Source organism: Diceros bicornis, chromosome 15, assembly GCF_020826845.1.
Source record: "Diceros bicornis minor isolate mBicDic1 chromosome 15, mDicBic1.mat.cur, whole genome shotgun sequence".
Classification (NCBI taxonomy): Eukaryota; Metazoa; Chordata; class Mammalia; order Perissodactyla; family Rhinocerotidae; genus Diceros; species Diceros bicornis.
In genome coordinates this window covers 15,927,567-15,950,728 of record NC_080754.1, presented here as the reverse complement: position 1 = coordinate 15,950,728, position 23,162 = coordinate 15,927,567, and the positions used below count along the sequence as shown (strand labels likewise).

The following is a 23,162-nucleotide window of genomic DNA, read 5'->3' as shown; positions in this document are numbered from 1 at the left end:
TGGCCTTGAGCCTGCTCTCAGAGCCTACACACGACCCCTTCCCTAGTCTATCTTCCAGAGGGCAGATGGTACCACTAGACGGCGTGCTTCTAGGGGCAAGGAGTGGCCGATTGGATGTTTGACCCCTTCCCTAGTCTATCTTCCAGAGGGCAGATGGTACCACTAGAGGGCGTGCTTCTAGGGGGAAGGAGTGGCCGATTGGATGTTTGGCAAGAGTGTCCATACGCATACCTGCAAGACCCCTTAAGATGCAGGACAGAGACAGAGGTGGGAGGAAAAGAGGGGCAGGGGTTGGGGACCAGCTGTCCCATATAGCTATGTTCTGGAGTGTTCTTCTGAGGAACTGAGAATTCTAAAATTGAACCTGGACCTTTTAGGTTGTCATGAAGGCGTATTATATTTAGCAGTTTGTTGGTCTTCCTTTCTTTCCTCCTTCCTTCCCTCCTGTCCTTTTTCCCTCCCTCTATGTATTAATTTAACACATAGTTTTTCAGTCTGCTTTATAACTCTAAAATTTTGATACATATGGTATGTGGGCTTTTATTTGAACTCTTGCGGTGGGCTCTGTAGACATTAGGCATGGGCTTGTGTTTGCATAGAATAATTTTTCTTGAAACATACAAAAGGATATTTAAGTCTGATTTCCTGGATCTTAAAATGACTGGTGAGGGGCCGGCCCGGTGGCGCAAGCGGTTAAGTGCGCGCGCTCCGCTGCGGCGGCCCGGGGTTCGCTGGTTCAGATCCCGGGCGCGCACCGACGCACTGCTTGGCAAGCCATGCTGTGGCGGCGTCCCATATAAAGTGGAGGAAGATGGGCACAGATGTTAGCCCAGGGCCGTCTTCCTCAGCAAAAAAAGAGGAGGATTGGCGGATGTTAGCACAGGGCTGATCTCCTCACAAAAAAAAAAAAAAAATGACTGGTGAAATTTAAATGCTATAAAATAACTTGAACCTGCTCCCTTCCATGTATGATGACTGACCAACAGCAAGTCAGCCGCCGATTTCTGGAGAATACTCAGTGTTCTAATGTGATGCATTCACATTGTCAGAGGGAATTCAGCAGATGTCCTGCCTCTAAGATTGGCAAGTTGGTCTCAAAAAATTCTAGTCCTAGAATTCGAAAATAATATATAATTCATTCTTGACAACCATTTACCATGGTTAGAGAAATGCTCCTTTTATTTATTTATTTATTTTTTTGTGAGGAAGAGCAGCCCTGAGCTAACATCCATGCTAATCCTCCTCTTTTTGCTGAGGAAGACTGGTTCTGAGCTAACATCTATTGCCAATCCTCTTCCTTTTTTTTTTCCCCCCAAAGCCCTAGTAGATAGTTGTATGTCCTAGTTGCACATCCTTCTAGTTGCTGTATGTGGGATGCGGCCTCAGCATGGCAGGAGAAACGGTGCGTCAGTGCGTGCCCGGGATCCGAACCCGGGCCGCCAGTAGCAGAGCGTGCGCACTTAACCGCTAAGCCACAGGGCCGGCCCAGAAATGCTCCTTTTAAATGCTACAAACCTAAAAATATTCCTCTGGGTGGACCTGGTGGCATGATGATCAGATGGTCCTGCAAACTCACTTTCAAAGTTTGGTGGATTGTAAAGCGGTTGGGACCTGGAGCTGGAGGTCTGCCTGAGCTCCGAGGGACGGCAAGCTTAGTTTCTCAGTTGAATAGAACTAGTGATCACAGTTTATTGCAATCCTATAAAGGAGAGGAAGCTCTTGGAGAGAATACATGTTATTAAACACAACACAGAATGCAGTAACACTTCCATTTAGGATAAGCGAAGACAATGTTTTCTCAGGGTAAGTTAATCAGTGCGTTTCATACTAAGTAACGGGGGACTCACCTATCTTGAAGCGACCCATGTAGTAGATCTGGGTGCTGAGGGCCAGAGAGGCCAGAATATGGATTATAGAGAAGATGACCCAGAACCACACTTCATTTTTTCCAAAGACCTAGGAGTAAAGACGGAAGTTACCTTCATCTGGAGTTTTTCCCAGAGAACTCACTAAAATTGTTCTGTCTCTCATCTATGCATAAGGAGTCAAAACCGAGCTGTGCGTGCATTTTGGGTTCCCCCTTCTCTGAGCTCACGGGGCTCTTAGGGCACCCAGGACAGGAAAAAGAATGGCCGCCTGGCCAAGCGGAAATGGGTGAGGCAGCTGAACAATAAAAGTGAAGGGGCAAGAGGTCTAAAGTTGGGGGCTAACCCTCTTCAAATAACTGAAGACAACTCAGCAGTTGTCCATGCACATTTAGAAAGTGGCCTCTGTCCTTCAAGTCAGCCTCTCCAATCAGCTTGTATATCTCTATTCAATCTCACGTGAGTCAGGTCTCAGCTTTACATTAAAACTCTCCAGGGGTAGTTTTACAGGGGTCTATTACATTATTAAAAATATTTAGCTAAATAACTAAATAAAATGTCATGACTGGACCAATGGTGAGATCGTGTCATGAACCAAAGATTATGATTAATTCAAACCTGTTCACCCAAAGAACAAACAAGAACCTCCCAAGAGGGCACTTTGTGAGAGCCGGGCTGGAGGCTGTGGGGAGGGACGCACCACTCCGAGGACGGTGACGGTGATGACCCCGGCAAAGGAGGCGTAGGCAGTGTAGGCGCTGGCATTGATGTCTGGGTGGCGGGTCTGGTAGAGCTTCAGCATGCAGAGGCCGGCGATCATGTACATGAAGGAGGTGTCTGTGGGTGCAAGAGGAGGGGCCGAGACAATCAGGATCCAGTAGGCGACAGACAGATTTCTCTTTGGCCTCAGAGACGCCCCTCCCTTAAGGCCTTGGAGTATTTGCTGCCCTCACACTGTGTGGAGACCTCCCACATGCAAGCCTCGCCAGGCACATTCTCTAGGCAAACCCTGCATACTCCACTTCAAACCCCTCCAAGGCTGTTCCTAGTTCACAGAAAAGAGTATCGGATGATATGATAAACAATTGACTATCTCCGCTTGTAGGGGTATTTTCATTTAAATGCTGGTGTTCAACAACAATAACAAAAGAAGCCCTCACGGTGACAGTTAAGGCAGCGTGGCAATAAAAAGAATCCCTGGTGGGTGTCAGAGGTCCTTCTTAGCATCCTGAAATATAACCACATTGATTACTGCTCATCTATAGCTTTATAGCCGAGGGAGGGAAAACAGCTAGAAATTAAATGTGGCTTAGCTGCATGAGAGTTATGGAAACGTAAATTAAAACAACAATGCAGTGTCCCATGTTACTAAAAAATGTAGCAAAAAATGTAAATGTCTAACAAAAACATATGTTAGTGATGACACTAACTCAGCTAGTGGGGGTGGGAATTAATACTGGAGAGAAACTTGACAGTTTTTGGTAAAATGGAAGAAGCATAAGCCAGAGGAGCCCAAAATTCTACTTCTAGGTCTCCCAGGGACCCTCTCTCACATGTTTACAAAGTGGTATATATAAGGATGTTCTTTGCAGCATTGTCTGTAATAGCAAGATACTGGCAGAATCTAAATGTTCAATAGAGGAATTGATAAATGTGGTATATTTTTATTACAGAATATGACAAGCCTTAAAATGAATGAACTAGATGTTCTTGATTCAATATTAATAAATCTTGAAAACATATTGTTGAATACAAAAAGAAGGTTGCAGAACAGTGTGAGAAATTAATATTAATTTACTACAAATGTAGTAAAACAATAAACCTGGAAGGATAAATATCAAATTAATCATAGTTGTTGCCTCTGGGGAAGGAGAGAGGGGAATAGGTTTGGAAAGCAGTTCAAAATAGGACCTCAACTTTATATCATGTTTTATTTCTTGAAAAGTAGATTTACGGCAAATATTTTACAATGTTGGCATTTGTTCATTGAGTGGTGAATGATACTGTTCTCTATAGTTTTCTCTATTGAAAATGTTTTCTAATTTAAAATAATGTTGCAGAGAATTTCTGTAGTGTTCTGAGTTAACAGCCAGAGGCTAGAGTGCAAGCACAAAAATGACTCTTTCAAAAATCCTGATAGTACTTGAGTGTGGAGGACATTGTTGTTGTTGTTTTTGTGAGGAAGATCAGCCCTCAGCTAACATCCATGCCAATCCTCCTGTTTTTTTTTGTTGAGGAAGACTGGCCCTGGGCTAACACCTGTGCCCATCTTCCTCCACTTTTTGATATGGGACGCGATCACAGCATGGCTTGACAAGTGGTGCGTCGGTGCACGCCTGGGATCTGAACCCCGGCCGCCAGCAGCGGAGCGCACGCACTTAACTGCTATGCCACAGGGCCAGCCCCTGGAGGACATTGTTAATTGCCTACTACCAGCATCAGCTCTTCCCTTCCTTCTTCCTGACAGCATCTTGATACCAACGCAAGTATCTGAGCCCCACTTCAGTTCAGAAGTGCACACTCTCCCGCCCGTTTGCTTTGCTAAGGTTAACTGCATCCTTGGTTCCGGGGATGGGTCTCATTGGTCTAAAGGTCATCCCACCTCCTTTGCCACCATGATTGGTGTAGCGACCCAGGCCTGAGCTAACCAGCACCTAGGGAATGATTCTGGAATGGGCTCATGACTGTTTAAGCTATTGAGGTGTGAGGGGAACTTATCTGGGGGTTTTTGGAAAAGAGGTTTCCTTGCTCTTAAATGAAGGCTCCTGGAAGCCAGCTTGCTGCATCCTCCAGACATGGTGGGGTGGAGCCAGAAAGCCAGGACTTGCTGTAGCTATTTTTGCCACCATGAGTTCCCCGATAGCCTGAGGATAAACCCAGCACGCAGGCTGGCCACAACCAAGGGGTCACAGGGAAATGGAGCCAGAGCCACCAGATAAACCAACCACAAGCCCTTTCCATCTCTGGACTTGCAGAGGGTGAGCTGATGAATGTCCTTATTATTTAATCCAATTGAATTAGATTTTCTATTATTTTCAACCCAAAGCAGTCTAATTGCTAAGTTAGGTCAAGTTACACTGGGGGACCTTTCCAGATGTCTGTTGGTGGATTCTATCTGACCTGCTGCCTAACACTTAGCCCATGGATCACCTGCAGATGTAGCCATGGGATCAACATTCAGTGTTGAGCATTTTCTAGTCTGAAAGGTGGTCAGAGAGGAAAAATGGTACAACTTATGGAATCCATGCCCTGTGGCGAGATGCCCTCAGATCACTTCAGCTCAAGTAAAATCTCATTTAATTCTTGCAAGCATTGACCTTGGCATTTTTTGGAGGGTCCCAGGATAAGACTCCTATAACTCAAATCTGTGTAGTTGATGTACATTCTAATTACCAAATTGGAAGTTGGAGTAATTAGGGCAGACGTGGTAACAAGCACTGAGCACTCCTTCCATCATTAGCGCGATGCCCATTGCATAGAAGAGACCAAAGTGTTTGGGAATCCCATACTCCTGAAAAAGAAGAAAGTGTGGTCAACAGAAGGATACTCATTAGTGACATAGCCACAGAATCTGGAAGCCTAGACTTCTGGCCTTACGTGGTTCATTACACATTATCCATCGTCACACCATCAAGCCAGATGTCCCTCCCCTTTGCAGATCCTATTTGGAACCATACGCTTCCTAGCTCCCACCTCTGATTTACCCTGCCTCTCCTCACCATGGCAAAGATGTCCTTGGCTTCCAGGGCTCTTCGATGGAGAATGTCCCGGTGCAAGACTATCAGCAGGAAGAGGAAGCCCAGGAGCACGTGGCCCAGGTTACTGAGAATGTTGTTGAAGGCACTAAAGGGATGAGAGAGAAACCACACGAGTCAAGGCAATCAGAGATTCAGAGAACAAGTGAGTGCACGAATGAGCCAGTGAACTCAGCTTTCCATGTTTTCCACCACCAACCTTTCATGAGATTTCAGGACCAGAAAATCATCCCAGATCATCTTAAACCTCACTCCTTCATTTTGGGATGCGTAGCCTGTGAGAATGTGTCTGTTTCCTCTCAGAGGTGCCTGCTCAGCTACCCTAACACCCGCCCAATCCTCTCTTGTCCCGATGGCACTGGCATGGAACCAATCCTGGGAAAGAGAGCCGCTCCCAAGACAGGCAGTTTGGCCAAGTTTCCGCTATACTGTGAGAGGGAATTCTCATAGACAGACCCACGTTATGTGTCAATATTTCAGCTCTGTAATTGTGAATTTCAGGATATGTGTCAGTTGGTCACAGCCAGCAGCTTTATTTCAGGAGACTGAGGCTGGTCCAGTTCTGGAAAAAGATGCCAGGCTCCGAACTCCCAGGCAAATGCTCTTCCTACTTCGTCATGTTTTGGTGGCTAGAGCATGACCTTGGAGGCAGCAGGCCTGGGGTCGGGTCCCGACATCACTAACAGCTGAGAGACCTTCAACAAGTCCTTACAGTCTTCATCTTTAAAGGGGGTAATAATAATATTATCTATCTCATGAGGTTATTTAACAGATTGAATGAACTAGCAGCTCATGTCCGTGGGCGAGTGTCATCAAAGCCAGGGATCTGATGTTTTCAAAGACATCCCTGCCCCCTCCTCAGCAGATTAGGACTGTTTCCTGAGGCCCCTTTCTTGATTTCATTCCTTTTACCCTTGACTGGGGTAGTTTTCCACAGTTGTTTGCAGTATTTTTAAAAACTGAAATCACAACATTACACAGAAAGGAATCTCTCAATGCCTCATGGGTAACTGGAGGACTGGGCTTACCTCAGGACGCCCAGGGGGTGAGCACAGAGGAAGTTGTAGTAGCAGATGTCCTGGTTGCCAGTGACGTGCACCACCTGCAGAATCGAGAGCGAGAAGAGGAGAAGCAGTTTTTCTCCGTCCCCTGAGCCCAGCCTGAAATCACAAGAATCAGACTCTGCTCACAGGGATACTGTCAGTGATTTCCAGTGTAACCAGTGCTCCTCCTCAGCAGGGGATGGGTGATTATCTGCCACCTTTACCCAGCATAGGCACATTTCCTATAAAGGCCACCATCTTGCTTTGAACTGAAATATTCTGTGTCCCCCATATTGTGGCCTCAAGGTGGAATTCAACTGAGTACGTTTCCTTTGCTCTCATTATAAAAGGAGTATGAAAGGATGCTGACGTTGGAACTTGCCTATTAGGACTGTCGTGATACGTTCTATTTTCTAGATGAATGCTGGGAGGGTATGGAGCTGTCCCGCCCTCTGCGTGGAAATGATAACCATGGGGCAGAGAGATATGAGAAGTTGTGTGTTCAGTTTTCCATATTTATTATCATCTCTGTCATTAACAACCTTCCCAGATCATAGCATAGCTATATCTTCTGACAAGGCCCCAAAGTTTTCAGAAAATATTTAGATTATAAACAGTGGTACTCAAACCTCATAAAGTCCTTGTCCTCATCATTCAATAAGTATGAAATTGGCCAAATATTATGAGACCATTGGCTCTCAAATTTGCCTGTACACTGGAATTGCTGGGAGTAGAGACTCTGATCTAATTGGTATGGGGTACAGCTTGGACACAGATATTTTTAAAAGTTCCCCAGATGATTTTAATGCAGAGCAAAGTTTGAGAGCCACTGTATTAGAAACACCTTCAGCCTCGTGCTATTCCAAATGGACTTTCTCATGTATAATAAATCCTAGAGAAGGTCACTTAAGTGACCTGGACCCTAGGGTTCTATGAAGGAACAGTAGGGATTCTCAAGCTGTTTTAATTATTATATTTATTTATTTGGTTTTTTCTTTATTTTAGTTTTTATTTTATATTTTCTTTTTATTTTAATATTTTATTAGTTTTGTGAAACTTTTTAATTTTACAAAAAATATTTACCCTCAAGGAGAGGGCACAGGCTAAATTAGACGAGGTTTCTTTGTTTCGGTCCAGAATTTTATTTACTCCACTCATTATATCATGATGCTCAAAAGGTCAGACGGGTAAACAACAGGGATGCAGTTGATAGATATCATGACTAAAGGAGCGCAGGATAATAATTTCAGATTGGTAGACAAAATAACATAAGAGGTCCCAGGTCCCTTTCTGGTAAAACAATTAAGAACTAGACTTAAAGCTGAGTTGAAGACGAAGCAATGGAGAAGTCCGCTTGGAAGCCAAATGAGAAATTAATTCTTGGACTGATCCCAAGTTATACTTTTCTCTGTAAGTCACAGCAAAGATCTCTCTCTGCAGTATGACAGCCGAGATTCCGGGGTTCGGGGCAGCACTTACTGTCTGGTAGGTGATGACCAGCTGGATCACAGGCAGTGCATAAAACACAGCAATGGTGATGATGTTCCTATTAAGGCAGAAAGACCCGGACATAGTTATTTCCAAATTAACAATGGAATCTCGGCTCAATTTTTTTTAAAGAAGGCTTCCACACCATAACTCCTTAGTTAACTCGCAAAAGTAACTAGAAACTGATTATGTGATTCCTGTTTCTCCAGTCATTTGTAAAACCGTGTGAATAATACTTGCTTCTGGTTTAACCAAATTATTAATGAGGTCCTATCTCTTTAGGATGTTGCTAGATTAAAAGTGATCAGAGTGTAAGTAATGGGTGATGGATCATATGAAGGGGATGTGGCTCTCTTAGATACCTCTTCCAAGGTTCCAGGGTTCCAAAATGATGGTCCCACTATGGAATTCCATGTGGCCCCCACTGTCCCTTTTTCCCCTCAATATCTCCCCAAGTAAAAGGGCATCCTTCAAGAGAAAAGAATGGGAAGAGCTGTCACAAGTGTCAGCCTGGTGTTTCTGAGGGGAGGAGGGGTCCCTGCCAGGCAGCTCAGCCTCTTGGCTTGGAGTGAGGCTGCATCTGTGTGTTTGACCAACCCAGGTCTATTTATCATTGGCCGGTGGTATCATCCTCCCTCAGGGTGGTTTCCAGCTACCCTGAGATGCTCTAGGCATCTAGTCCCTGAAATCACTGGCTCTTCCAAGAGCACGGCCTGGTCAGGAGAGGAGGGAATCGCTGCAGTTTAGCATGTCTCCTGGAAGGCAGCAACACTAATGTTATTGTTACATTATCTTTCTGGAAAAGGATTGAGTGTGCTCCCTAAACATACGAGATTCTACTACTATTCTCATTTTTACTTTGTATTTATTTAAGTTAGGGCCAGTTTCCTTTTTTAGTGTATTTTTGTTTTTCCTGTGGAATGTGGCCTGGATCCTTGAAACACCTGTACCTCATTAAACACTGAGACCCGTGACATAAGTAACTGTGGCTTTTACAAAGAAAACTTTAGTACTATTTAAGGGAACCATGGTCCTGCTGGTCATCTACTCACCAAAAATAAATCTTATATTTTTTGCTGACAATTCTCCGATCCTTCCTGGACAGATCTGACAGGTAAAGGAACATCTGCAATGCCAAATAAAAAGAGAAGACAAACTGTAGTTGGCTTTTTTGCATAAGATACAAAGGAGAGCTTTACAAATTTCAATTCAATCCCTCACTAGGGATTAAAATTATTTAACAAGACTTTTAATTTTGCTTTTCCCAGGATACCTTAATAAAAATCCTAATATTTGTCTTGGGATATTAAGGATTGGCTGATGTGGGAAACCTATTGGGAGTCTTGAATGCTTCTTATATTTCAAGAATTGGTTTCTCAGTTTTCAGAGATGTCCACTGTGTGTTCTTTCTTTCTTTTGTTTTTTTGTTGAGGAAGATTGGCTCTGAGCTAACATCTGTTGCCAGTCTTCCTCTTTCTGCCAAGGAAGATTAGCCCTGAGCTAACATTTGTGCCCATCTTCTTCTATTTTGTATGTGGGACACCACCACAGCACGGCTTGATGAGTGGTGCGTAGGTCTGTGCCTGGAATCCGGGCCCGTGAAACCCGGGCCGCTGAAGCAGAGTGGTTGAACTTAACCACTATGCCACTGGGCCATCCCCATTGTGTGGTTCTTGAATTACTGGGTTGAAACTGTGCAACTCACTTGCATATCCCTTACTAGATACAACACAATACAATAAATATATGCCAGAAAGAAAGGAGCTCTACTCCTGAAGGATGATATGTACAGAACCAGGGAATTTTTCCAGGACCACCCCTCAATGAATCTTTTCTTCCATCTGGTTGGATCCCTTCCTCCTTTACTCTCCTCAGTCAGCCCCTTCAGACCCTGATGATGTTTTAATGCTCTGTTCTCTTTAATGCTCTCACTTTCTCCCTCCAGAAAGAAGTGCTAATTAACAGAGTATTGCTTTTAGTCTGTAATTATGTCTCATCTAAAAAGCCCTCTGGGAAATCTGACTTCCCCTGAAGGAAAAAAAGATAAGTGAAACTGAGGCGTTGCTGAAGTTGTACTCAACTGCCGAACTTGCTGCCCTCTCCAAGAGTATGCCCAGGCTTTGGTACCTTGGTCCGGATGATGTTCTTGTCACTCTCAATATCTGGCATGGTGTCGAAGTCAGTCTCTTCCACGGAGCTGTCTGTGTCTGACTGGCATGTCTGCCCCCCGTCAGAGGAGGACATCTGCCTGCCAGGACTGGAGCTTGACTCATCTGAAACAGAGAAGACCCATCTGTCTTCCAAAGCCAAGATGAACCCACGGAGCCCTTGCTCTCTGCAAAAAGCACAGTGCTGACTCATTCTTCAAAATGTTGTGTGGGTAAAAACTAACTCCTTACCCACAACACATGTTCTTTCTCTCAATTCCTCCTCAATGGACTTCTAATTTTCCTCTTCTCTTATTTTTATATTTAGATTGTCTATTTCTAGGGCTGAATACGTATTAAGAATATAAAAGCATCTGCTCTGTTAACGACTTGGATGCAAAGATAATATGATGCTTATATTTCATGTTTTAAAATATGAACATAAATATATAAACATACACATGCACATTGTTAAGTATAGCATCCACCATATATACATGTAAGCACATACATATCCAGCAGCTAGACATATCTTGTGGATAAAGTATTTGTACACAGAAATCCCCCACGTGCCGTATCTGTGATTATACAATGAAAACAACATTCTCAGGAAGAAGAATCCTCGTGTTCCGTGAATGTTTCCCAGAGCAGATGGGAATTTGTGCAGCTTGATGAGCACATGAGCTGAGCCTACCTTCTGCTTTATTTCTTCTTCTGTTCAGATGGTTAAAAAAACTCTGTTCTTGCAGAGCCAGAAATAAGTTGCCTGCACTGAGCCCACATGCTTCTCACAGTTACAGAATGACAGGGCAGGAATACAGGATTCCCGGGCCCCCTACACTGACATTGTAAGGCGCACCATTCATAGGCCCACAGGCGTCGTGGAAGTGCGTGGAAGCATCAGTGCACTCCTACTCTAACAAGACAGGGATAGGAATTCTGCCCCTTTCAGGCCACTGAACGAACACTGGGAGTTGCCATGTGAATGACTGGGGGCCGTGAGCAGGTTCAATTATGAAGTTAGCCAAAATGAAAGATCGTTAGGCTTCAGCCATGTTCACCTGCAGCACAGCCTTAGTCTTCTGCTCGCCCTTACTCCACTGAAACCTGAGAATGAAACAACTGGTCAATTGAGTCCGGCTCCCTGACATCAGACTCTGACACATCTGATGCCCTAAACTCACGCTGGGTAGGAAAAAAATCCCCATGGAGGCTTTGGCAGCTGATGGCAACCATTGTAGGGAATTCTGCTCAAGCGTGGCTAGCAGACCCACAAAATAGAACAAGAGAACTGGATAAAGTTAGAGCTGGAAAGAACCTTCCAGATCATCCAACCAATTCATCTTAAAAATAAAAGACAATCTTATATGATGACTGTCTTGCCCACTCTTACAATTATTAGAGCTGGAAGGCCCTCTGTATTCTATTTTCTGGAGAATTAGGAAACACTTCCATTAATGGACTCATTGTAGGAAATACCTATTGTCCCATAATTGCTCCCTTCAGGGGTGCTGGCAGCAATGGGATGTGACACCTCCATGTTTCCAGATCCTGTCAAAGAGAAAAGCAAAGAAGCAAACACTTTATGTCCAGTTGCTAAAACAAAAGACCACAACTCTAAGTAGTTTGAATCAACAGGCCACAATATTTTAAATTTGATTTTCTTTTCACTCTAATGTAAGAGTCACCAAACCATGGCCTGCAGGCCACATCTGCCACCTGTTTTTGTATGGCCCTTGAACTAAGAATGGTTCTTAAATTTTTAAGTGGTTGGGGAAAAAAATGAAAAGAATAATAATATTTCATAGCAGGTAAAAATTACCTGAAATTCAAATTTCAGTATTCGTTTACAAAGTTCTACTGAATCACAGCCACACTCATTTGGGTGTGTCTATGGCTGCTTTTGGCTAGAGTGGCAGAGTTGAGCAGTTGCGACAGAGACTATGTGGCCCGCCAAGCCTAAAATATTTACTATTTGGCACTTTATGGAAAAAAACCTGCTGATTCCCGCCTGCCAGTATAGCAGAATCACAAGAACAAAGGAGCAGGGGCCCTGGAATGATGATGCGGAAGGCCACCACTGAACAGAAACACCAGAAGTAAACTCCTGTGATGAAGGCACTGTCATGTGGAGGTTTCTTTGGTTTAACTACAGGCAGGATAAGCCCAGACAGGAAGGAAGTTACTGCACTCCTTGGAGCCGTAAATGATGACAACACAAACTAAGGGCGTGGAGGAATATGGATTATTTTGAGGGCTATTTCAGAGGTAGAATGGGTGTATCTATTGCCAGCTGTTTATTGATAAGCAGTGAGAGAAAAACAGACTCTAAGAGAATGCTCCTCAAACTTTTCCAGTGAATGACTCCGTGTAGCAGGGAGAGGGAACTCATTCCTCTGAGAGTCTGGGGTGTCATCTGGAGCCACTCCACCACAAGCATCAGAGAAAAATATCTCCCAACCTCCTCACTGGTTGTTAGGCAAGATGTTAGCCCATTGAGTGTATCCATTTCTGAGAATTAGGTGGAGCTGAACAAAGACCGGAAATCACAATTAAGCAGGTCTCTAGGCGGTTCCTCTGACTGACTTAGTGCTACGCTGTCTCCAGGAGCCACACGCACATGTGGAGATGCGCAGCAACGTTTCTTCACCGCCTCCCGAGCTTTGTCAAGGATCTGGGGTGTTGTCAGGCTGGTGGGAATTTTTTATTGAAATCTTCTTTCTGAGAGATCAGATTGCTTGTATCACAGACAAAAAAGTGTGTGAGTTAACTGGCCAGTCTCTTCTACCATTGCAGGGAAATATATTTTCAGTTGAAGACACATAACTGAGGATATTCTATAATATCCTCACTGTAAATATATTTCCATTTCTTCACTGAAAATAGAGTTCATTATAGTTTACATGAATGCTACAGCATGTAACACATGTAAATGAACCAAAGTTTCAAACAACTCCTTGTCACAGTCAACCTCTTCATCCAGCTCTCAAACTCCATTTCCACTTATGGGCAGTAACAACTTGCACAGTTTTGCAAGCCAGTTTGGAGGCTTCATCGTGTTTGCTACTCTTTGGGTGCCCATTCATTTCCTCCATGAAGAAAAAAAGTTAAATCCTAAGTTCTAAATATTTAGCCAGGTGATGAGAGACAAATCTGATGGCCCTGGAGACTCGGTTTTCTTCCTCCTTTTGGTAACTTAGCTGAGAGTTGGCTCAGCTGGACAGCAAGGCCTTTGGCTAACACAGCACTCCTGGCAGGCAAGGCTGCTCCCAGGGCCCTCAGAATGCAGACTCCCTGGCGTTGTTCCTAGGCTTGCAGAGTCCTTGATATACTTGTTATTTAGAGAAAGGAGAGGTTCCCTGGCCTCTCTGGGCTCACCCATAAATCGCCAACGTGGTGTCAACACCATCTCTGCTTTTCATCCAACTTAAAGGCAAAGAAACGGGTTACTTTCAGACTCTTAAGCATGAGAGATTAAATCTTCTGAGAATAACAACACTGTAATGGGAAGATGTCTACAATTTGACAGAGTCTTTTTGACCTAGGACAGATTTGGCCATAGTTACAGCATACAGCTTTGCTGCTGCTACTATTAACTATACCAAGTACTATTACTATTACCACCACACTAGTACTGCTACTACTACTGATACTTCTATTACTATTACGATTGTGGTGGTTGCTGCTGCTGTTACTACCATTACTACTGGTAATGCTTATTGAAAACTTCCTGTGTGTCAGACACTCTTTTAACCTCCTGACAAGAATTTACTCTTTTAATTTTTCAACAACCTATAATTGGGTACTATTATTATCACCTCTTTAAAGACTACAAACGGGAGGCGCTGAGAGAGGAAGTAATTTTCCCAGAGTCACTCAGATAGTGGATGGACAGTGATTCATTGTATTGGTCTCAGTTAATGATTAATTAATTGAAACAAAAATACAGGGATTTTCCTTCAAAATACAAATAACTGGCAAATTAATTTAAAAAAATTCTTAATTAAAAACACAAGGATTTTCGTTCAAAACATGAACAACTGGCAGTAAGTGTGTTACTTTCATGGAGTGCTCAAGAATATCCTTCAAAACACACAGGCGGTTGTGGCTCGTTTGCATCTCCACTAAAATCAACTCCTATTTTGAGGAGGTATCTAAGCACAAGTATCTCTTTCTGTAGGTTGGCTGCTGCTGTTGCCAATGAGTCCTTATTGGGTCGGGCTAGCATCTTCCTTCTGTCTAGCTCATTGCAGGGGGTCTCAGAGAAACCACCGCACTGGCCGCATCCCCAGGTGATGTAGTCTTTACATTTCCCTCAGTATCTTTCACATTTTTCTATTTTCAAGCTTAAGATGTAATTTTTAAAAATATTAAATGTGCAAATAGTAAGTGAAGAATGACATTAAAATCCTAAAACCCGGAAATTTTGGCATTTTGGTGTTGCTGGGGAGCGCTCTGCTATGGGAAGAAGTGTGCGTAGGAAAATGCTTGGGTTCAGTTGCGGCAGGCGGTTGAAATGGTTTGCGGGAGCCAATGTTTTTTGTGTCTGTAATTAAGAGAGAAAAAAACACAAAAACTAAAAGCAAAGCAAGCAAGTAAACAAAAACAATCACTGTTTTGTTAGGTGACAACTTCATTAAAGAGAAAAAGCCAGCGGTGCGGGTTTGTGCAGACTGGGGCGTATCGGTGACTTCCGTGCTCTGCTCTGGCTCGTAAGTGCGCATGATCCGGCTGTGACGTGGTCGCTAGCTAGCCCTTTCACTCCGAGGCAGCCACAAAACCGGTGGCTGCGACGGACCAGACCATCGAGGTTTTCGTGTGCAGCGCAATTGCTAGCACATAAAGATGTTTTAACTCTGTGGACTTTTATATGCACAATTTAAATATAAGACTGGCCAACATGGGATAACAGTCAGTATTCGGTTAATTTGCCTAATCGAAAGCCTTCTTAGAACGCAAAAACTAAAGCATTTTCTGCCAAACTTCAAGTATGATCCATGCTCCTGGAAGGTGAGCCATACTTGTATTTAATTGTGTGGTATTTGGAAAGCAGAAAATTAAAAAGAAAAAAAAAAAAAAGAAAAAGAAAAAAAATAAAAAAATAAATGAAAAATAAAAACAAACCATAATGGCATCCAATTTTCTCATATTCACTTCTGTATTTTTTAACCATTGAAATACCACAGAAGTATGAGCTATTAATGAAAGCTAATATATTTTCTAACATCTCCAACTAAAATTTGGATAAAATATATGGAGAGTTCTTGCTGAAAAGTAGAATGTCATTATACTAAACAAAACTGTATAAACTATCAAATTAGAAAAGTTAAAACTCAAATACACGGTAATGCACGAAACACAGAAAATACAAGTATTATAATTTTTATCCTATTTTTCAAGAACTATTAAAAAAATACTGCAATATAAAATACATAAGCCATTAACTTTCATTAAAGCATGTTATAAAATGGAGTACATTTTTAATAAATTTTTTTTCAAATGAGATTTTAGAGGGTCATGCTTTTGATCTTTTGTGTTATTAAAATTTCAGCAGTACATTTTACAGATATTGGACCATTAATCTGATTGACTGTAATTTTCAATTTTGAAATGATTACCTATAGCTGCTTCAAATGTATGGATTGGTTAAAATAGCCTTTTCCACATCTCTGCTTTATCACAATGTGTGTACCAATACGACGCTTTATATTAGTCTGCATTGTTAAGTAAAATAAACTCAGCATATTTTATTTATGTTCTAAAAAAAAAAAAAAAGAAAGAAAGCAGAATTAAACGCAAAATAGTTTATAGGACAGACCAAGCTGTTCTGGCCGGGAAGAAGCAAACATATACGGTTGTGAATGAGCTCGTCTTAATGAGGAAACTTGTTCTGGTGTGTTGTTCTCTGAGCACAAGGCCTTTGCCATCTGTCTACTTTACTGACATAGACTAGGACATGCTTCCATGCTTGCTTTTTATGTTAGATGCTCTACGTAAGGAGAAAAACTTCATTTCGTTTTCAGCATGTTTGGATCTTTCGTATTTATAGTTGTCCTGCCCCCTTCTGTCTCTGGCCTCAGGAGGCTGGAAGCCTAAGAGGGAGTCAGAAGTGATGTGAACTCGCTGCCGTGAAATTTCATTTGTATGCCAATTGGCTACCTATCCCAACCAGTTTCATGTTTTGTTTCAAAAGTTGAGGAGAAAATGAAGAAAACTACTAATCTTTGCAGGGGGATGTAAAAGTAAAATTTCTCTAGAAGAAAAAGCTGGGCAAGAAAAGCCAAGGAAATTGGGAAAAAGAAGAGTGGAGAGTCAGGACTGGAGGCTGAGACCCCTTGCCACCGAGCCTGATGTTGGCCTGTGCTCCGTGACTCCTCCAATCTTAACGCTCTGGTCTCTGCTCTGCGCTAAGAGGCTGATTCAGTAACGGCTCTATCCAGGGAAGGATTTGATTGGCCATTTGGTTCTTAAATCTACATACTTGTCAGGTTTGTCAAGCCCTCTCACTTGAGAAAATAACCTTCCCTTATGCTGCTCCCAGGTTCATGGTGACAGCTCATGTGCTCCCGGATGCCCGTAAGGCATGCTTCATTCATCTCGTTCCAGTTGGTAACTGAATTTCTGTGCAGGCTCTTTAACAATAATGTGAAATGCGGGGGTTCTCCACTGATAGAGCGACTGGAGGAAACATTTTTAGAGCACAGAGCCTTTACTAGTCCCCCTCAGATTCCCGCAGAGGCCCCTGTCTTCAGTACTAAGTGATGAATGGAGACTACAGTGTCCGTCCATTCATATCACAGTAATAAGTCCCTTCACGGCCTGAAGCAGCTCTTCACCAACACTATTTCCACGTCCCCTGGACTTCAGAGCCTTATCTCCTTCTTTATCCTACAAAGTATGAAAGAGATCCCTTTGCTTTTTAGTATAGTAGGAGCCAATGTCAACATTTTTCAAATATAACTTAAAGAACTGCAGGCAAATCAAAGAAAAACAAATGCAGAGGAGCCAACAGATTTTCCAAATGCAGTCTTCCTGTCATTACGTAACTGTTGTAACTAATACAGAGCTGCCACCAATTTGGCAACTTACAGGGACCCTGCTGCATTTCCTCCACCTCAAACACATCTAAGGTGAACCTGAACTTAGGCCAACTTCCTCAGATGTCTAGCTCCACATTGATTTGGGAAGTTACCATGCCAAGTCTAGTGGGATCCCCTTCCGCTTTCAGACACTGCCCTAGCAGTTTCTCTGGGCACCAGCCCCCAGGACATTTCCTGTAGCTCTGAGCTCCACTGAACTTCCTGTAGCCCCACAGCCATACTGATCCTGGCCCTTGGGAGAAAAAGACATTTCTGTATCCTTGCTCCTCTCCCTGAATGTCTCACTCACATTAGCTTTCAGATAAGGTCCCTCACTTGCTTCTGCCTCTTGTTCCAGGCTGGTGTCCCAGTGCTGTGTTTGATATGCTTAGCAGAGCCACTAACTGGTTCTTCCCTAGAGTAGAGCTTGTCTTCTCTGCTCTCGTCTTAAGCATCTAGGTCTTGTCACACTAGTGGTCATATGCCTTCTTTCCCTGAATCCTCTCTGCATTACAAAGGTTCCTTATGTCCTCCCTATTTCAAAGCCCTTTGTGGTGAACATTCCTAGTCCCTACTTCCTAACTCAGCTGGGATTTTGTTCAGGTGTCCTCACCTGTGCCTGGCAGCCTATGTATTTAAGTCAGTGATTCTCAGTTGAGGGTAGGGGTGGGGGACCGTTTTTGCCCCCAAGAGGACACTTGGCAAGTCTGGAAACATTTCTAGTTGTCATAAGGAGGGAGTGTACTACTGGATTCTTGTAGACAGAGGTGAAGGACGCGGTTAAACATCCTACAACGTACAGGGCAGCTCCCAACGACAATTATCTGGCCTGTAATGTCAATAATGAGTTGAATCTGAGAAACGCTGGTCTTAGAGAAAGATGACCTCACTCTAATTCTATAAGTAGACTTGATCTGCAGGTAAATCTATTCCTTTGCAGATATTGGTTGAACAGTGAGTATATGATCCACTCTAGGCCAATGAAACATGAGAAATTGCTGGGTGCTTCTGAAAAAGTCCTTCCCTTCGGACATTGTCAGGTGAGGGTGTAAACCTGACCCATTTCACCATGGGCACTGGGAGTAAAGCAGAGGCAAGGGAACTGCAGGGAAAAGGACCAGAGCCATTGGACTCAGTCACTCTGAAGTCCAGCCTTCTGCTCAACTTCCAGGGAGGGGAGCCTCCTTATCGTTTAAGTGTGTTTGAGATATATTTTGTTGTTACTTGCAGCTACATGAATCCTAATTGATGCTTCTTTATTCTTTTTTTGGGGGGTGGGGTCACTCATTCATTTCTGCTTGCCATCTGAAGGGTGCCTCTAGTTCTCAACTAATTTTCGGAGCCTTCTTGATCTTAGACAATGATCTGGCTCAAGTCTCAGCTCTGTCCACCTATGCTTCATTGTTCAGGGGACCCTTCTGAACATGGAATTCCTTTAATTATCATTACAATAATAAAATAACTTCACTCATACAATAAAAATAGCAGACCACCCATTCACAGACCACCAATGGGATCCAACCAGTCAGGCTTCCTAAGTTCAACTAAGCCTAAAGTAAGAGCAAAACCTGGAGAGTACTGCAGGAAAAGGATGAGATCCAGAGAGAAGACAAACTCATTTAAACATCTGATGAATAAAGGGAAAGTAGTACTTAGCATTTCAGACACTAGAGCAGGTGTCCTTTCACAGTCTTTTACATTGTCAGTTGAATGTTATTAAAACAAATTGCCTGGCGTGGCTGGAAAAATAGACATGCTGATGTTAAGGAGACAAGGAGACAAAAATCAAAGGAAGGCAGGAGAAGCAGCCTCCAGCAGAAGGAGAAACGTTCTTGCTTTCTTTCTTTGGCAACTTACAGGGACATAAAAAAAAAATTTATGTCTTTCTAAGATTCTGTGGGCTCATTTAAGTGTAGAAAACACAGAACTAAACATTTGCTTACATGTGAATTAAAAATCAAGTCTCACTTCATCATTCCTTCTCCAAATGATCACTCTATGCCGAATAGCTTATGAGCACTGAGTTGATTTAGACTTTTCATAAATGAGGACATTTACAAAAGGTACAAACTTCCAGTTGTAAAGTAAATAAGTCCTGGGGATGTAATGTACAGCATGGTGACTACAGTTGATAATATTGTATTGTATATATGGAAGTTGCTAACAGAGTAGATCTTAAAAGTTCTCATCACAAGAAAAAAGAATTTGTAACTATATGTGATGATGGATGTTAACTAGACTAAGTGTGGTGCACATTTTGCAATGTAGTCATGCGCCGCATAACCACATTTTGGTCAATGATAGACTGCATCTATGACAGTGGTCCTAAGATTAGTACTGTACAGCCTAGGTGTGTAGTGGGTTACACCATTTAGGTTTGTGTAAGTACACTCTAACGCCTAATGACACATTTCTTAGAACATATCCCATCGTTAAGTGACGCATGACTGTATATACAAATATCAAATTATTATGTTGTACACCTGAAACTTATACAATGTTATATATCAATTATATCTCAATTTAAAAAAATGAGGACATTTAATTTTATTTTAAGTTTTGATAAAAAGATCAGGCAATTGAATTCCTTTGTTCGAATTCTCACAGTGGAGGAAAGGGCACATTACAATGGCTGGGTAATCAATTACTCTGGATTTCCAAAGTATTTCTCAAATATTTCAGTTTTCTAGATTCTTGAACAAAAAAGCCTCTATCTCAATTTGGGAAAAGTAAAAACCTCTGTATTAGAGTTGACACAGCAAATTTTTATTATTGTTCACAAATTAGCTTTGGGATAAGATAGGTATGAACAATTTATGTCCTAGAAAAGATTAAACTTTTTAAAAAGATGAATGGCTGAGAAATGGACGCCCCAAGCACAGGTTCTTAGTGTGAGCTCCATATCTCAGTAATTATCAACTATAAAAATTGGTTCTCACTAGCTCTGCTTTCTGTAGAAAGACTGTAGATTAGACTACTCCATGGGATAGGAATCAAGGGAGAGTCTGGAGATTACAAAAGGCAAAGGGACAAAGAGGTACCTAATGGGATGTTACCACATATTCGACATCATTTTGTATTGAAATCAGGGATTTTTCTTACCATCATTGGAACCAAAGCCTCCACCAATGGATTTTCTCTGAAACCTGCAAACAAGCACATACACACGCTCCTAAGACAGCGAAAACCTCAGCACCTTACACTTGTTCCCTCTAGACTTTGTTCAAGATTTGTCTGCTAGGATCCTTAAAAATGGGCCTTTGGATGTGGAGAAATGGAAACTCTGATACACTGGTGGGATTGTAAAATGGTGCAGCCACTTTGGAAAACAGTTCAGCAGTTCCTCAAAAAGTTAAACATAGAGTTACCATATGACCAGCAATTCCACTCCTAGGCATATACCTGCATACGTAAATTCATTTTTTTAGTTTCAGATAATTCACATACCATAATATTTACCCTTTAATGTGCACAATTGAATGAGTTTTAGTGTGTTCAAAAAGTTGTGAAACCATCACTATTATCTAATTTCAGAACATTTTCAGCATCCCCCAAAGAATCTCAAACCCATTAGCAGTTACTCCCCATTCCTCACTCCTCCTAGCCCCTGACAACCACTAATCTACTTTCTGTCTCTATAAATTTGCCTATTCTGAGCATTTCATGTAAATGGAATCATACTATATGTGGTCTTTTTTGACTGGCTTCTTTCACTTAGCATAATGCTTTCAAGGGTCACCTATGTGGTAAATGAATCAATACTTCAGTCTTTTTATGGCTGAATAATATTCCACTGTATGGATAGACCATGTTTAATTTATTTGTTTACACTTGATGGACATTTTGGTTGTTTCCACTTTTTGGCTATCATGAATAACATTGCTATGAACATCTGTATACAAATTTTTATGCGGACATATGTATTAAATTTTCTTGAGTATAGACCTAGGAATGGAAGTGCTGGGTATGAGGTAACTATATGTTTAACTGTTTTTTCCAAACTGGTTTCCACAGCAGCTTCATAGCAGGAACTATTTTACATGCCCACTAGCAATGTAGAAGGTTCCAATTTCTTCACATCCGTACCAACTCTTTCTCCATTAAAAATTTTTTTTATAGCCATCCTAGTGGATATAAAGTACTTTCTCATTGTAGTTTTGATTTGCATTTCCCTGGTGGCTAATGATGTTAAATATCTTTTCATATGCTTGTTGGCCATTTGGATATCTTCTTTGGAGAAATGTCTATTCAAACTCCTTACCCATTTTTAAATGGGGTTATTTTTCTTTTTATCATTGATTGTAAGAATTGTTTATATAGTGTGGATACTAGACTCTCATCAGATATATGACTTGCAAACATTTTCTCCAATTTTGTGTATTGTATTCTCACTTCTTGATAATGTTCTTTGAAATACAAAAGTTTTCATTTTGATGAAGTCCAATTTATCTATTTTTTCTTTTGTTACATATGCTTTTGGTGTCATATATAAGAAACTATTGCCTTAACCCAAGATCACAAAGATTTACACCTATGTTTTCATCTAAGAGTTTTGTAGATTTAGCTTTTACATTTAGATCTTTAAGCTATTTTTAGTTAATTTTTGTATATGGTGTGAAGTAGGGGTACAACTTCATTCTTTTTCATGTGGCTACCTAGTTGTCTCAACACTATTTGTTGAGAAGAATATCCTTTCTCCATTGAATTGTCTTGGTACCCTTGTCAAAAATCGATTGATCATAAACGTAAGGATTTATTTCTGAACTCTCAATTCTATTCTGTTGATCTATATGTCTTTCCTCATGTCAGTGACAGAGTTTTGATTACTGTAACTTTGTAGTAAGTTTTGATATCAGGAAGTGTAAGACCTCCAGCTTTGCTGTTTTTTTTTTCATGATTGTTTTACCATTCTGAGTCCCTTGCATTTCCGTATGAATTTTAGGATCAGTTTGTCAATTTCTATAAGAAAGTCAGCTGGGACTTTGATATGGATTGTGTTGAGTCTGTAGATCAATTTGGGGAGTACTGCCATGTATTTTAGTGTCTATTGCTGCTGTAACATTTTATCACAAACTTAGTAGTTTAAAATAATACAAATTTATTATCTTTACAGTTCTGGATGTCAGAATTCCAAAACGAGTCTTATGTGGCTAAAATCAAGGTATAAGTAGGGCTGTATTCCTTCTGGAGGCTCCAGGGGAGTATCCATTTCCTTGCCTTTTCCAGCTTCTAGAGGTGGCCTGCATTCCTTGACTCATGGCTCCTTCCTCCATCTTCCAAGTACATCGCTCCAACCTTGGCTTCCATCGTTACATTTCCTCCTTCTGCCTTTGACCCTCTTGCTTCCCTCTTGTAGGGACCCTTGTGATTACATTACACCTACATGGATAATCCAGGATAATCTCCATAATTTTATCACATCTTCAAAATCTCTTTTGCCATGTAAAGTAATATAGTCACTGTTTCTTGATATTAGGACGTGGACCTCTTTTTGGGGCCATTATTCTGTCTACAACACCATCTTAACAATATTAAGTCTTTTAATCCATGACCACAGAATATCTTTCCATTTATTTAGGTCCTCTTTAATTTCTTTCAAGGATGTTTTGTAATTTTCAATGTGTAAGCCTTATATTTAATTTGTTAAATTTATTCTTAAGTATTTTATTATTTTTGATGTTATTATAAATGGAATTGTCTTCTTAATTTCATGTCTGGATTGTTCATTGCTAGCATATAGAAATACAACTGATTTTTGTATATTGGTCTTGTATCCTGTAACCTA

At 41.6% G+C, this 23,162-nt stretch overlaps 1 protein-coding gene across 3 annotated transcripts in view; it reads right to left on the bottom strand.

Moving 5' to 3' along the window:
- SIDT1 (SID1 transmembrane family member 1) overlaps nt 1-23,162 on the bottom strand; it is a 103,376-nt gene that overhangs the window by 17,105 nt on the left and 63,109 nt on the right. For all 3 annotated transcript variants that reach the window (XM_058555804.1, XM_058555805.1, XM_058555807.1), the window contains 10 exons: nt 20,480-20,523; nt 11,778-11,849; nt 10,279-10,424; nt 9,204-9,277; nt 8,143-8,209; nt 6,649-6,722; nt 5,585-5,708; nt 5,259-5,376; nt 2,566-2,702; nt 1,848-1,956 (listed from right to left, as the gene is read on the bottom strand). In XM_058555804.1, the coding sequence (XP_058411787.1) occupies nt 1,848-1,956; nt 2,566-2,702; nt 5,259-5,376; nt 5,585-5,708; nt 6,649-6,722; nt 8,143-8,209; nt 9,204-9,277; nt 10,279-10,424; nt 11,778-11,849; nt 20,480-20,523 (965 nt within the window). The remainder of the gene's footprint in view (nt 1-1,847; nt 1,957-2,565; nt 2,703-5,258; nt 5,377-5,584; nt 5,709-6,648; nt 6,723-8,142; nt 8,210-9,203; nt 9,278-10,278; nt 10,425-11,777; nt 11,850-20,479; nt 20,524-23,162) is intronic.